Genomic DNA, 16,455 nt, shown 5'->3' with positions numbered 1-16,455 from the left:
TTGTTGACAGAGACCCTAAGAGGAGACGGAGGCAGTGGAAACAGTCTCTCTGATTTAGAAGCCTGCTTTGCCCTGAGGCTGCACCTACGAAACAGTCGGGGCCCCCCCTGCTTCATTATCACGTCCCAGCTGGGTAGACCCTAACCCTGAGCTCTTTCATAACACACAAAAGCTCACAAAACACCTCAGGAAACATCTTAGGAGGTGTTCCCTGGAGCCACGTGAACTGGGGTTTTTTTATCAGTGAAAAGCAAAAATATTTTAAAGATGAGTCAACTGAAAGTGACACACCAAAAAAATGTGTATGGATGCCAAGGAATAAGAGGAAAAGGGGTTTTTTTCACTCTTTTCCCATCCTATTTTTCTTCAATGGCTGCCACCGCTTTGGGCCATCCCCAAACCCTTATGAGGACTGGCTAAATGCCAACTCCTGCATGTCACTCTGAAGTGAGAATATGGTGTTTGGGATATTGCCTTCATATGTTTCTCAAAAGGGAAACTGGATCAAAGATAATGTCTGTATTTTTTGACAGAGTCTTTTGGGAGAACTGTGCTCCCACTGAAGTTGAAAGAGTGTCTGATAAGTGAGTTCCTGTGGCCTAGAATTAGCATTTCACTTTTATCTGCGTTGAAAATAAAAGTTCTTTGTCAGTTTTTCTTTGTATGTTGTTGCAGCAAGATGAAAGATTTAAGTACTCAAAGATTTCATGATTTTTTTTTCAATGGCAGCTTTTGTATCACCTGGCTCGCCTTAGATGTCGCAGCGTGAGACATTCTCCTTTGTGTCTATAGGGGTCAGCCTCTCACCAGCTGCCAATCAGTTCATCCTCCTGGCCCAGAAACACAAGCACACGCTGTTTCCATAAGTAAAGCATTAGTCAGACAGTGAAATGCATCTCTAAATGTGAGGAGGTGGAATGAAGAATTTTGCTTGATTATTTTCCCATTCGTGATTTTGCAAAACTCTGAACCCTTTACCTGAGAAAAGCTGGCAAGCTCTGGGCTTTCAAGCCTGAGGGTAGCTCAAGGCTATAGAAAGTTCAAAAAGCCTTACGATGTCTTCAACTAGTCCCCTGATTTGCACTTCTCAACAAAAATGTGTAAAGCTCCTCCATGTAATACCAATACCTCCATGCCAAACAATTCATTTATAATGAAAATTCTAATAGATTTACTTTCTGTCAGTCATCTTCCTGTAAATCAATAATTTGAGAAGAAGTAAACACAGTGGAGGAGACGATCCAGTGGTGAATAAGTCAGATCAGTACAGAAATTCACCAAAGTACACACTGTCTTCCTTTGTCAATGCTAGTTATTTAACTTTCAACTTTCTGAACTTAAACTTCACAGCATTTATTGACAAATCTCAGTCTTTGTGTTATAAAATTGTATGTGAATAGCATATATTGGACATACAAGCTTATATTTTTTTCCTGTGAGAACACGTCATCACAGAGCTCTTTGCGTCATGAAGTCAGCACAACATTGCAGTTATAGCTGGTGCAAATTATTGTAGCAACATCAGTGTGAGCTATATGTTTAGCAGATTGTTTTTCAGAGCTGCTGCTGAGGGAAAGCCAGTCAGGCTAAAGCCCACCTCTGTTTATTGTTTCTTATTTTTATTTTATTCTTATTCCAATTATTATAATCCATTGCATATTATTATTCATTGCACAGTACAGCTTTAGTAGTATACAGCCCTGCATTTCCCTGTACATTTTGTTTGTGTATGAAGCAACTTAAACTTTTGAATCCTTGAATCAAATGGAACAGAACTTACTGATTTGATTTTATTTATTTGATTTGATATATTTAGCACATATAAAAAAACAGCAATGTCATACATTTCAATAAAAGGAGACATGAAGGGGAAACCCAGAAAACCCTCAAGGAGCTTGACAAGTGACAACTAGCAATCAGTGCATACAGTCTCTTAGCACTGATGAGGGAAAAAAAACAGATATAAAATTGTTTAAAATATATATACATATAGGCCAAAATAAAATATAAATAAGAAAGGAAAGGCAGATGAGCACAAAGAAAGTTATGTAAAGAAAAGGAAGAGAAAAGAACAGTAAAAAAAAGCAAAAACAAAAACTCATGACATCAATTTGGACTATTGTTGAAGTCAGATATTTTTCATAGATTTTTTAAATGATAAAGGGGAAAGTCTAACCAGGTGAGGAGGAAATAAATTCCATATAGTAACTGATAGAAACTGTTATCTGCCATGTCATTGTATTACCAACTAAAAGTTATTTTCATTATTTATTTATATATATATATATATATATATATATATATATATATATATATATATATATATATATATATATATATTTATATATATATATATAGTAGCAGTCCCACATGTTTTGGTCAACTTCAAGGGAATCACATTTCCATGTTAACATCTTAGCTGTCCCAAAACGCAGCACGTACTAACTACACATTTAAAATTAACAAAATTAGTCAAGTTTCTACTGACGTCATGTTTATCCACATTATATACTTCTTTAAATGTATTTTTTTGTTTTCACTGTAGTAGGCTATATTAGGAGATACGTCATGTTTGGCAACAATGGTTTTACTTTGAAAGGAAGAAACGGAAGCGAGTTCCTTTCCTTCCGGCTGGTCCCATGAGTTTTTCAGCTGTCCACAAATTTGCCAATGTCGATATTCTGAGAGCTAAGTAACACTTTGTCGTGGTTGAAATATCCCGGTGTGTGTTTAACACGATCACTTAAATGTGTGTGCTCATATGAAAACGACTTCTTGTTCTCAAATATCAGCGTTAAAAACCTCCGTGCTGTTGTCGAAACTAACTTCTGCGGCTAGCGTTAGCTAAGTTAGCTAGGCTAACCTCTCCATGGCTCCGCTCCGGCTCCTGTGCATCCATGGTTACCGTCAGAACGGCAGCTCGTTCCGCGAGAAGACGGGAGCTCTGCGGAAGCTGCTGAAGAAACAAGTGGAGCTCGTTTACATGAGCGCACCGCACAGCGTGCAGCAAGTCACCGCTGAAGGTGGGTCACCCCCAACTCTGCCCCAAACCCACCTGCCGTAGGTGTGAGCACTGACATGCAGCTAGTGAGTTAGTCTTGTTTGTCATCAGTGTTGGGGAGTAATGAGTTAAATGTAATAAGTTACAGTGTCAATCAGACTTTATTTCAGGGGTCGACTGATATTGATTTTTCAGAGCAGATAGGGATACCGATTATTACTGATAACCGATATTTGGGATCCATATGCGTTTACAATAAAATGAAAGTCTTTGTTAGTATTTAGGATTTGGAATATAACGCTCCAACACAAAACTTTGTTTAGATGCCTTTAGCACATGTTAGATCAAAGATGAAAAGTTTAACATCAAATACAGCAAGTTCCTAAACTTTTTTATTAAGTCAAGTGAGAATTTAAATAAACAGAAATAGCTCCATGATGTTTTACGAAATAGAAGTTCTTTCTTTGCACTATTTAATTCATTAATTGTCTCCGTGATCATTAAAATGAAACATTATAGGTTATTGGCAAAGTGCCAAATACCAGACCCAATAATCTTCCAGGCCGATAATCTGTTGACCCTTACTTTATTTGTATAGCACTTTTTATATAAGCAAAACTGCAACACAAAGTGCTTTATACAGTAAAACTAGAAGTCCCCCTCTTACACATACACACACATATACACAAGTACATAGTACATAGGCACATATAGGTAAAAAAGCATAATTGAATCACAAAATAAATGTAATTGTAATCAGTTACATTTACTGAGAAGAAAAACATGTAATTAAATGGTAATTACTAATCAAAATGTTGGTGATTAAAAAGGGGTTACATATGAAAAAAATCTTTTTGCCATGCAAGTATGCCTTCTTTTGACATATTTTTTTTGGACAACGCAGGTCAGTGAGGCCCTTGAGAGGAATTTGAGCATAAACTTTATGTACTTATGTTTTAGGTCTTTTTGACCTTATTGCCCTGTTCAAAACATTTGTTAGTTAAAGTAATCACAAGTAATAGTTTACACTACTTTGATAAAGCAATTACATTTTTTATTGACTATTTAAACAAGGAAGGTCATTGAGAGCAAGCTCTTTCAATTGATTGAAAGGGATTAATGTGTCTAATTTTAAGAGCTTCTTAAGATTCTTCAGTCTGTGAGGGGTATAATATTTAAAAGCCAATTTTCCTGTTTCAGTGATTTTCTAGGACTAAATAGTTTTGAGATCTAGTGAAGTGAGACAATGTTCTACACTGTAAAAGCTGTGTTAGCTGCGTAACTAACATTTTTAACAGGGTAACTGGTATTCTGTAACCTATTACATTTCAAAAGTAACCTTCCCAACACTGTGTGTTGTAGAAAGCTTAGAGGTGGACATAACAAGCATGCTTTCACTTTGTAGGTTTCTTAGATTCAGAATTTGTACTACAATGACTTCAATAGTTAATGTTATATTTTTGCGATAGTTTTGTAACCTTAACAAATCAAGAATGTGTTACAGCCTGAGATTGTACTTCATGGTGACAGCTGTAACCAAAAAATTAAATAATTCATCAATTTCCACTTAACCTGTAAATCTGTGATATCTGTGATACGAAAATAACCTCCTGCCTGAATGCAAACCTTTTTTATTTAACAATTCAAATAATGCAAAGTTCAAACATCAGATTGAAACATGCAGAGCTAAAATGTTAAGAATACAGAATATTAAATAAAGATTTATGGAAATGTTGACATAATTTTATACAGTAATGACAACGTTAATGATGCAATACAATCAATGTTTTTATTTTAGTCCTAATGTAAAGATTTACTTTCAGAGAATTAAAAAAACCTTTGGTCTACTTTTCCTCGGTGCGTCCCTTTAAATGAAATAAAATTTAAGACAGCAAAATAACTGTTTTTGTCTTCTGTCCTTTCAACAGCTCCAGAGAAGGAGAATGCTTCGGGTCCTGGACCTGGAGGCGACGAGGACCCCCGGGGTTGGTGGTTTTCTGACATCGAAGCTCGGACTTTTAGCGCTCAGCAGCAGTGTGAGGAGAGCCTGGGGATCGACGAGAGCGTCGACGCCGTGAGAGAAGCTATAAAGGTTCAGGGTCCATTCGACGGCATCCTGGGCTTTAGTCAGGGAGCAGCTTTTGTAGCCATGTTGCTCTCTCTTCAGGAGCAAAAACTCGAGCCAGCATTCAGCTTCCGCTTTGCCGTCCTAGTTGCTGGTTTCCCCAGCGCATGTAAAGAGCACCAAAAATTCTACAAGTCTCGGCTCCAGATCCCCTCCCTGCATGTCTTTGGACTGGAAGACCGAGTCATCCCTGACAACATGAGCAGGGAGCTCCTCCCCTCCTTCCAAGACCCTCAGATCCTGACACATCCTGGTGGCCATTTTGTTCCTGCTGCATCGGCTCACAGACAGACCTACCAGGACTTTCTCGCGAGGTTCCAGTGAAGAAGGAAAGTCACAGAAACTCAGTCAGCTGCTTCAAAAAACCAAAAGAAAAAGAAGCCGTGAATAAGACACTTGAATTTGGCCAAAGAATGTTGAGTATTTAATGTTCAGAAAAATGTTGTGATACCATAATTGATTCCAGAGGCATTCTGGGTAACAATGCCAAGTTCAGAGTCATGACCTCTGTTATCTGGAGGCTGAATTTTGTCTCTAAACTGATCAGAATAACGACTGCTGTCCTTCTCAGGGAAGATGTCTTCTAACAGACAATAAATGATGGGACAATTGTTTATTTCATGAATCCTAGTCTCTGTTTCTTTTGTGAGTTGTGTAAAATCTTTAAAGTCACTTTTTTAGACTGTTGCTTGAGTCATTGCTAATTCATGATGCCTATATTTTAATGAATCGCAGCAAGAAAAGCACAAGTGTAACTAATCGCTTTCAGAATCACTCTGTTTAAGTAATGTGTATTTATTGAGACGTGGCTACTGTGAGGTCACACATTGGTTTGTCGACTCCATTTTAGAGCCTTGGGTTTGGCATTTTGACCATCGCCATCTTGGTTTTTTGGGGCAAAAAGAGACCATATTTTGGCACTGTGGAGGAGTGAGGGGTGGATCTGACCGAGAAGACGAGGCCACTACGGCAGGCAGCCTGTCACTCAAAGCGGCCCACCCATAATTATGCGTAACTGTGTAAAATATAGTAGAGTGAGTTGTATAAAAATGAATCCCTAAACAGTTGTTATGAAAGTTGATATTAGCTATAGAGACCAAAACTCTTTTTGTGCCAGGCTGTAAACACGTTTATATCTGCTGTAAAGTTGGATGTTTATTTTGGCTTCATTTTTCAGCCACCGAAGTTGCGCTTGATTTAAACCTAACTTTAACGGTCGAGGTCTGGCCTCCGATTCCACAGTCAGATAAGACATTTCAGATACTTCCAGACAAGCAAGCACTTTGAAGTTTTCTGATGTCTTTAAACAGGTCACCAGATGGGAACAATCAGGGGATTTCCCAATTGGTTTGGAAACTACGGAAATATCAATAAATATTAAGTAAATGACAAATTTTACTGGAATAAGCGTAAACACATTTTCATTTTTTCCCAGTAATCTCTAATAAAGTTAGAGAGGACTGACATTTTTAGGTTCTGGGAACACTGTGCCATGATTGTGGAAAGTTATGACAAGAATTTTATATCCAAGCCACAGTGGAAACCTTGATTTAATACATTTGAGTAATATTTTGCATAATGGAGCTTTGCAATCTGCTTTCCTTAAGAAATATTGTGAGAACTGCATAATAATAAAACCCTCATACTGTAACATAGGTACTAAAAAATGCCCCAAAGTTTATACAGATGCAGATTAACATATGTTGGCGTTCCACATCATTATGTGGTCATTTCCACCCAGCATCAGATGTGAGGAGTAAATAAAAAGCTGGTCTGCCATCTAGAGGCGATGCATCCTGATGATCGCTTTAGGTGTTTTGCTTATAGGGATGCATGAAGGTGTTTCCTCTTATGAGAGTTAAATAGACAGGTTTATGCACACGCTCAAACGCACAGAGTTCAAGGACATGTTGTTCTTTTATAGCCGAAGCATGTGCACGTCAGACTGCACTCATTCGATTATTTCCAGATGTGTGCTTTCTCTCCTCTCTACCTCTCTCCCTCCCTCCTTCCCTTTCATCTCCCACCGGCCTCTACCTCGCTCCGAACTCTCAACATCCTCCCCTCCACATTCTGTGTGTCGTCAGCTTTGGGCACAACATATGCCTTGTCTGCTACATTTTATTATAACTTGCACAAAAATAGTTGTCTGGATATCTCAAAAATCCGCTCTTGAGCTGAAAACTTCAGACAACTGTTGTGGGTGGGTGTTTGCTCGGCTGAGATGAAATTCTACAGTATTATCAACTTCCTCTCTGGAAAAACTCTCTTCAGCCGGCTTAATGTTGATAACATGTCACCTGTTTGAACATGTGATGAGCCACCGCCGCTGCTCACACGCGCAGATGCTATATCATGGCTACATGGTCTTGTTTCACCATCACGGTCCTTCTCCCGTGCTCCCCTGTGGCCCTTGTGTCCCTCCAAGACCTAACAACACACACTCATACACATGGTTTTGATAACAAGTAGAGACGAACGGAGAGAGTGAGAGAGTGAGGGAACCAGTAAAAGAAAAACACAGAGGGTCACTCTTGCCAGTAAGTTTTACAACAGAGCCGTGACTCCCTTCTCAGGAATCCGTTCCCCCTGTTGCACAACAACCGGGAAATAATGGAATGAGAGACAGAGACAGATGAGGGTGGAGTTACTCCCCCTCTCCCTCTCTCCCACTCTGCCTTCCTCTGGCTGCTGCGGTTGAAAAGGGGAGAGTGTAAGGGCACATTCAAGTTTTTCGATTGAAGGATCACTTTTTCCCCCGGTGGAGTATGGGGGAAGGAGCAGGGGGGCAGAGGGGTGTGTCAGAGCACAGATGGGCTCTATTTTGATTATGGAGCGTTTGTTGTTATGGGAGACGGAAGGAGAGGAGGGGCCACGTGGTGAGCCTGTCTATATAAGACTTGCACTTAAACTCCAAAGAGCCTGGTCATCCCAGGGCCCGCGCTCGTCCAGACACTTACAGAGTTGACCAACTCTGGCTTGTTACCACAGCGTCCACCACTGACAGCTCCCACTGGAATAACGGAGGAGTTGAGATTGAATCATCAGGCTTGCAACTTTTGGATTTACATGCATTTTTTTCTGCAGTCATTCATTTTTGTCATCATTGTAATCTACAGTGATCCCAACAAAGAGAAGAGTTCCCACGGTCATGGAAAACCTGGAAAAGTCATGGAATTTCACAATGTCATTTTCCAGGCCTGGAAAAGTCATGGAATAAGTAAAAATCAATGACAGTTTTGGAAAAGTCATGGAATTTTGTTGTGTGTAAAAAAATGAATTGTTACAGCAATCTACCAGGGATAATCTTCCATGTAATGTAACATAATGGCTTTTTTTCTGCAAGGTAGCTGTGGACATAACGTATCTCTAATATGTGTCGACTTAAGGCTGCACGATATATATTGTTTCAGCATTGACATTGCAATGCATAATTGTTGCACCGAAAGACATGCCATGTCAAGTAAGGCAAATGAACGCAAACAACTTATTTGTTGCTTGGTACAAATGGAAAACTCACACGGCTCTCATTTTTCATGACTTATACCAGCTTTAAGACAGGTAACGTGTGTGTGATGTATTGTGGCAGCTTTTGTTATGGGAACAGAGACTCTTATAAGTGGGTGTTTGTGTTGAAAAGTACTGTAACCGGGCCAGCAAGTGCCACAGACATAGTGACGCACATGCTTTTCCGAAATGGAAATTTATCAAGGATCCTTGAGAAGTCATTGAGAAGTTCTGAATTTTTGTCCATAAAAATGTGTGTCTGATTTTTTTTTTACTCTGTGATTTTAAATCCACTCATGTGTGCATGTGTGCATGTGTGTGTGCTTGCACCGGTAAATTGGTATGCTGGTGCAGATGGATGTGATGTAACATCATGTTGGAGGTTTTCCAGAGGTATGGCTTGTGTCCAGCACCACATGGGATTCAGCCATGCCTCTTTGCTTCCTGTGTTTGTGTGTGTTTGTCTGCAATGTGGTGTGCTCAGTTTGCACACAAAAGGAAAGTAACCTCCTGATTGAGAGTTGGTCAGATATGGAGTGTGTCTGACGCTTGTGTGATGTGTGTTGACATATGAAAGAGGGAAACAGTGGGAGTATATTTAGAGTTGTCAGTCAAATTGCTATATTAAGAACAGAAAAGGCAGGGAGAGTCAGTTGATGTTAGCTAATGACATGAAACCACACAGTGAAGAAATCTATGCTGCAGTGTTGGCGTGATATCTAGGCCCAATCAATGGACAGTGTGTATGTGTGTGTGTGTGTGGGTGCGTGCGCACATGCACGCCATGTGGGTGTGTGTGCGTGGGTGTGCATCTGCATATTTTTTCTTCCTCCATATGGGTGTGATTTGGTCATTTGTTATTCCATGCTTGCATACTCACACACTTCTGGTTTTCCTCTGCTTTGTGGTTTTCTTGTTTGTGTGGACAAAATGTACTTTGGCAAGGGCCAGAACTTGTCTGGTTGTTGTCTTTGTCCTGTCATCGAGTGCAGCTTTCTCTTCATGTCACTGATTTCAGACGGATTGAATTGTCCTGTCACCTGCAAAAACATCCTGGATTTGATCCCCTGCAACATCCTGTTCGTGAGCAACCTGTTCAGTGTGGGTGTCTGCTTCTAACTTTAACGCCAGAAGTCATTATGATCAGAGTGTCGATTGTTGACAGAGGAGGTACAGAGGTTAACTGAGGACACAGCCGAAGCCGTCTGAAGTTAGGGTAGCGGCTGTTTTGATGTATGATGTCATCTTCAGTCATTTGCCCACTTGTGTGCTTTACTGGACTTTTTTAGAGGCCGTGGCTGGGCCCTGGCGAGGACAGCTGTGGTTTGGCTGTCCTCTGAGGTGCCTAACTGACACTACTGGGGTAAATATTAGTCATCGTGACTATGGAGGAGGACTGTGGTGGAGTCTGGATAAGATGGAGAGAAAGAGAGAGAGAGGGTGAGGGAGAGAGAGAGAGGCATGTCTTGGCTCACATATCCCCAAAAAAATGTGAACGCTGTTGCACAATCTTGTTTGGTTCCTGAAAATTATTAAGAGGTTGGGAGGATAAAAAAGGGACATTACAACAATGCCACCAAGAGCCTTTGCTGTGCTCATGTAGTTCAGTGATATTTGTAGAGGATGAACACCAAAGGAAGTAAACAAACAATCAAAGAGCCACTGAAGCGATGTTCATAACAGCTCGAAGGGTGTTTAGTTACATCAGACTTTCTTAGCATTGCACTGGGACCATATAGGTGATAGTTTGAAGAGTAAAAGGGGTCTAAGACTAATATGCTAATATTTAAGAGCTAAGTGCATTTCTATAATGGGGGGAAACAATTGAAGGGAGATTAGGGGGACCTCTGCCAGAATATTTTGAGCATCAAACACCTAATTTCCTGCATTCTGGGGATTTTTCTGCATCAGGTTATGGGGTTAGGTTAGGTTATTTTTATTGGTTTTTTTCAATTATGAAAGATATAACATATAAATAAAATAGTCATTCTTGGCAGAAAATATGGTGTGTGTGTGTGTGTGTGTGTGTGTGTGTGTGTGTATGTGTATATGTATGTGTCAGAGAGAGATAGCAAGAGAGCATTTAACCTCTCAGCCCTGAACAGTAAGAGTTTATGTGCTGTTGTTTATTTGTCAGCACATGAGCTTTTACGGTGCAGGGAGGCAGAGAATTAACAACTTGTCATCTGTCTTTCTTTCTCTTGTCCTTTATTTCCTTCTGTTTTCTTTTCTTTAGTCAGTCAGCATACAGCATATATGTTAACATTTTATGAAAAAAAAGATGCATAGCAGAAATGTGATGGATTAGGATGCAGTGAAAAGTTAAAGTCTTTTCCCAAAAAATCAAAGTTTTCCTTTTATGATTATATCATGATTTAAAGATAATTGCACCATTTGTGCGTCTACATCTATGCTCTATATGCTATATGCTGACACTACACTAATGCTGACAACCCCCCCCCCCAAATTGCTCAGCATTTTTTCAGCTTTTTTCCCCAAACTTTGAAAAACTACAACTAGACTACTTAAAAGTTTGGACAACTGCTACACAGCATCTGAATGAGAAATCCACCTGTCTGTCATGCTGGGGTGTAGAGTCACTCAGACATCAAGTGCCTTGTTTCAAGTAACTTCTTTACTCTGAACATACATAACACCACCATCTGTTGCATCAGTTACAGAACTGTGAAAACTGAAAACATGCTGAAGTAAAGTTTTTAATTTTTATTATATTACACCAAGCTGCAAAATATTTCTGCTTGGGAAAAGTTTAGTAGCTCAGTTAAAGGCAGACAACACTGACAGATCCTGACCTGTAGAGGGCAGAATAACTCTGGATATTAAAGGGTCAGGCAGAGTGGATCAAGGAGTAGAGCTTTGTGTGTGTGTGTGTGTGTGTGTGTGTGTGTGTGTGTGTGTGTGTGTGTGTGTGTGTGTGTGTGTGTGTGTGTGTTTTGTGAGCATACCATCCGTGTGTATTTGCACATGTGCATGCATACATGTGGGTTTGCCTATCTGTGTAGCGCCCCGTGTGTGGTTTGTGTGTGCCTGTAGGTTACAGTGCTGCCTACTGGGAGTCCCTGGCTGTGCTGCTTTGAAGTGAAGCTGCTCTTGTCAGATAAACAGAGAGGGGAACAGGTGTCAGAGCTGGCTGACTCATCTGTTCAGCTTGTACTCTTTGCATTCATTATTGTGGTCAAAACACAATAAACCCAATAAAGTAAAAGTGCAAAGCAATATGTGTAGTTGTGTACTTTACTGTTAAACTCTGTCAGATAGTTTACAGTATGTGATATCACATAGAATTGAAACACTAGATACACTCTTTGGCATTTCATCAAGAGGAACGTGCAGCCATGCCATGCTGCGCCTCTGCTGCTCCAATCAGCAGTGATCATGCATGAGTGAGTGACCTCTGACCTACTTTCTAAATTAGGAGAATATTTAAACAGATTTTCATCCAGATTCCTCAGATAGTTGTGTGAAATGTGGCTCTCAAGACTCTTTTCTGCATTCATTCGGGCTTTGTTCAAAAGTGAACAAAGTTTGGAATTGAAATCCAAGAATGGATATCTATAACTTGTAAAACAAAAATTCAATCCTCAGCTCAGAGAACTGAGAATTGATTAGATATTATTTGACCATAGAAAAGACATTGTCTGAAGACAACAATAAAGCAAAGCATTTTAATGAAGTATGGAAGTACAAATATGAAGCCCCACAAGACTAAAAAAAGGGCATGGCTAGGGGGAGAAGAAAGGGATCTGGTGGAGAATACAGTACATAGGAAATATACAGTGTTATGTGTAAAACAATTGAATGTACATTCATTCAAACATCAATACAGTCACATCTGGTTTATGTGAAGGTATTGATGTTTTCATGTTAGCCTAACACCATTTTAGGATAGTATATTGTATATTGTCCTACACAAAAAAGTATTCTATATTTGTTTTTTTGTTGGAATGAGATTGTAAGTAAAACATCAAGGTGGAAAGCATAAAATCAAATAAAGATAATTATACACAAAAAAAACAGCTGATAAAATTACTTAATTAAAAGTTACAACTTAACTTTTTTTTCTCTCTTTTATCTTTCCTGATGTCACCTGCCCCTAACGACCATGGCTGTAGACTGTTACCATGGTGCTGTTGCTAGAGTAACAATCTAAAGCCACGGTCGCCATGGAGACAGCAGGGTGGAGGAGGAGCAGGAGTTGGCATGGTAACTGGAAACTGCGAGGTCTTCATTGGTTTGAGCGTGGATGTTACGCACTTACATGGTGTAGGACTCCCCCAATGCAAGCCCACACAGGTTTCCTTTCTGAGCAGGAGGAAAGAGAGAAACCTCGAACATACACAGTGTACTGAGCAGTATTTCCATGGTGGTTTTACTACAGCATGGCCCTGTTGTCTTCAGGGGGGTGATTGGTGCATTGCCAGGCTTCAGTAGCCATGACTGTAGACTGTTACTGTACTGTGTCACTGTATAAGCAGTAAGCAGTCTAAAGCCAAGGTGCTGATGCTCTGGCCGAGTTAGGAGGATGGGGAAGCGATGGTAAGAAGGGCAAACACTCTCCTGTTGGAAACCTGCATCAGCAAAAAAAGAGGAGAGGATATAGGTGTAACATTACTGGAATCAAACCTGACACTGTTCCCAAGAGGTGGATGCTGATCAATACAGTTCTTGTTGGCCAGGGGCTTCCCAGTGACCTAAATAGTCATCATGGGTGAGATTACACTGAGAAGATAAAATGCTGAAAACTACTGCCACTGCTTTAGCCATAACGGTAATACCTTCTCTAATTATGTGTATTTGTAGTACTATCCCTGCATCTTTATTTGTCATCCTGCGCATTTCGTTTAAAATATGTTGCTGACTAAAACTGAAGGTGAAGACTATATTAAAATTTACTTCTGTGGTCTGAACAGGTTTAAAATATAAACTACATACACAGTGGTGTTTTTTTTATCAGTAGAAACATTATGACATGTAAAATTGGCAGTCCTGTATCTTTTGAAGTTATAGCATATAATGATTTTCAATTCTGTTCTCTTACCATCTACCCAGGTCTACCATCTACACAGATGAGACCATTATTTAAGCCAATGTTTCAACAACTGGCCACCTGATATACTATACTGCTACTACTACTCCAACTGTACTAAGTATTAGAAAATCTGTGCCTCATAAACCCAACAATTTAAGCGGTGAATCATGTCAATCGCCAGTCTACCAGTCAATCGCTCAATCAAAGGTTATATATATATATATATATATATATATATATATATATATATATAGTCTTTGATTTATAGCTGTAGTAGTATATTTTATATTGTTATGTATTATTATCTGAATGTTAGAGCCTAGAAAACTCTATAAACTGCCACAGAATGACAAGAATGGTATTAGGCATCATCCACCCACAGTTTTTCCTGTCTCTGACCTAGTTAGACTTTATATGTATGCAAGTGTGTGTAAGATGGAGTGAAGGAGGCAGGGGGACATCAAAAGGGGAGGAGAGAAAGACCTAGCAAACTGTTCTGATATAATGAAACACTGTTGCATATCCAAAAGGAGAAGAAAGACTTTTTAGAATAATCCCTCAATAGTAAACACCAATGACCTTCCTTCAGGAAATATGTTTAATATTTAGAATATTATCGCATTGATTACCATATCCTCAAGAGAGGCCCAAACAAGTGTTTGATCAATAAGAATTTTAGAATCTTAGTAAGTAATTTTGTAAAACTTGTAATACTTGAAAACTTAAAAACCAACATTCTTATTTTTACCCTCAGCACCATTCAGCTGTTGTCTTTTTGGCGCATAAACATAGAGATGTACCTGATTAGATCGCTGGCCAAGTACTACATTCATTCAGAGATTTGCAATCATGGCACAGTGTGCTAAAAATGACTAAGATCAGACCAACTGTTAACTCTGTAAAGTCATCAGTTTTAACTTTTGGCAGAATATCTCACGACAAAAAGCTTGATATCATTTCAAAAAGCAAACACTTTTTACAGTTTTTTTCTTAAGAATATGCAAAACGTCTCTTGTTAATGAGTGTGTCTCTGCAACAGGTTCTCTTTTATGTGTTTCAGCACCCCTTCGCGGGAACAGCGACACAGTGGCGCAGAGGCTCGGCGCTGTCCGCGGTGCTGAAGTGGACGACGCTGACAGCAGAAAGGTAATTTAAAAGCAGACTGTGAGGAGTCAAACGTCCCAAATCTTAGTTTAAAATAGTGTTTATTTGACTTCATAACGATACGTTAAATCTATAAAACGTAGCTCTAAAAGTCTGTCTCTCGTTACTTCTGGTATCGCCCTAGTTTCTCCAACTTCACCGTGTCTGAGGTGGATCACAGGCTCTGCAGTCTCTGCTCTCATTACCGAATACATGTTGGTCAGGTGACCAGCACCGTCACGCATCTCACCGCTCGTCAAGTCACATGCCCGAGGATACGGGCATATGACGTCACGCCGCGAGCAAACCAATCGGCTCTCGTCCCTTTCTGCCGCCTGGCTTATCAGAGCGCGTGGGCAGTGGCTTGGTCTGGCTCGGTTTCCATGGCACCGGGGAGAAACTGCTTGACTTGACAAGCGCGTGGATCTTCCATTGAAATACGCACGGGATCATAAAGAGTGAGCAGTGAACTTGAGCCTGGACTTCGGTGTCTTCTTACTCATATATTGTATTTAAAATGTTAATGAAAAAAAACTCACATATGACACCTTAAAGTTTCTGTTACCTCTCAAGATTTTACCATTGGGGTGCTGACCATATTAAGATCCGGTTGAAATTTGCTGTTTAGATTTTAAATTATTGTTAATATACTTTCATAATAGCTGTTCTTATCTTTACATATTATTTTATAATATTACAATATGTCCAGTCGCTCCGCCTTTCTGACACATAATTAACACTGTCGGATCAAAGTCAGTGCAACAGTAGCCACAACAACGAGTTGTGAATGAACAAGGGGCTTCATTGACTCGTTCCACCCACGCCTCCCTCGTGTTATACGCGCACGAGCCTCTTACATTGCGCATTCACACCCCCGCACACCAGAGGATCACACCGCAGTATGCGCGTGTGCGTGTGCGTGCACGCTATGCCTTTAAAAGGGTTATAGTAGGTGACTGCGTATCATCTGCAAAGTGCGCAAGAATGACGCAGGGCTGACTTCACTGGATGACGACGTCACAGAACTGAGACTGAGAAAAATAATTTAAAGGAAACGCCGACCGGAAGTGCATGGGGAGGAGGGGTGGGGGGCGGGGGCGAGGAGTGTGCCGCCACACCGGAAGAAAGCGATGGCGATAATGTCATCACTATCACCGGAAACCTCCCGGTGCCACGCGCTCCCGAGAATGTAGAGGGGTTGGTGATGAACACTCCCCCACCTCCACGCTGCCATACCCCCCCACCCCTCCAAAAAAACGCGCGCTTATTACACAAAGCAGCGTACACACATACACACTGAGGCACTGGGGACGTGCGTGCGCCTGTATTTCTGTGCACGTGACAGTGTACATTGCACGGTGGCATTTGCACATCTTAAGTGGACGACGTCGGATAGTCTAAAGAGAGTCCAGTGGCGCCTAAATGGCAACCAAAACTACCTGTTTAACCTGTGCAACCCGTATGACAGGTGAACATAAATTACCAATATGTATTCTGATTTGTATATTTATGTATAACAATAAACACAGTGAACCAGACTCTGACCAAAAAACACATTACAAATGATTTTTTGCACACAGTTTTCTTTTTCGAGATTCTTTTTGTTTTTTTCAGGTTGCAGGCTGAATG

General features: G+C 40.2%; 2 protein-coding genes across 2 annotated transcripts in view; both read left to right on the top strand.

Moving 5' to 3' along the window:
* LOC148187278 (uncharacterized) overlaps positions 1–15,918 on the top strand; it is a 158,443-nt gene extending 142,525 nt beyond the window's left edge. Inside the window, exons 4-5 of the mRNA XM_088088007.1 lie at positions 14,744–14,829; positions 14,972–15,918. Coding sequence (XP_087944133.1) covers positions 14,744–14,829; positions 14,972–15,239 — 354 coding nt within the window. The 3' untranslated portion in view covers positions 15,240–15,918. The remainder of the gene's footprint in view (positions 1–14,743; positions 14,830–14,971) is intronic.
* ovca2 (OVCA2 serine hydrolase domain containing) lies at positions 2,592–5,751 on the top strand. Its single transcript, XM_042499656.2, has 2 exons — positions 2,592–3,023; positions 4,930–5,751. The coding sequence occupies exons 1-2, from the start codon at positions 2,870–2,872 to the stop codon at positions 5,448–5,450; spliced, it is 675 nt and encodes a 224-aa protein (XP_042355590.2). The 5' UTR covers positions 2,592–2,869; the 3' UTR covers positions 5,451–5,751.
* Positions 15,919–16,455: the final 537 nt, after the last annotated feature.

This window comes from Plectropomus leopardus, chromosome 15 (assembly GCF_026936395.1).
Source record: "Plectropomus leopardus strain MGB_pleo_1.0 chromosome 15, ASM2693639v1, whole genome shotgun sequence".
In the NCBI taxonomy this organism is placed as follows: Eukaryota; Metazoa; Chordata; class Actinopteri; order Perciformes; family Serranidae; genus Plectropomus; species Plectropomus leopardus.
The sequence above is the reverse complement of the archived record's forward strand: the minus strand, read 5'-3'. Positions and strand labels throughout refer to the sequence as shown.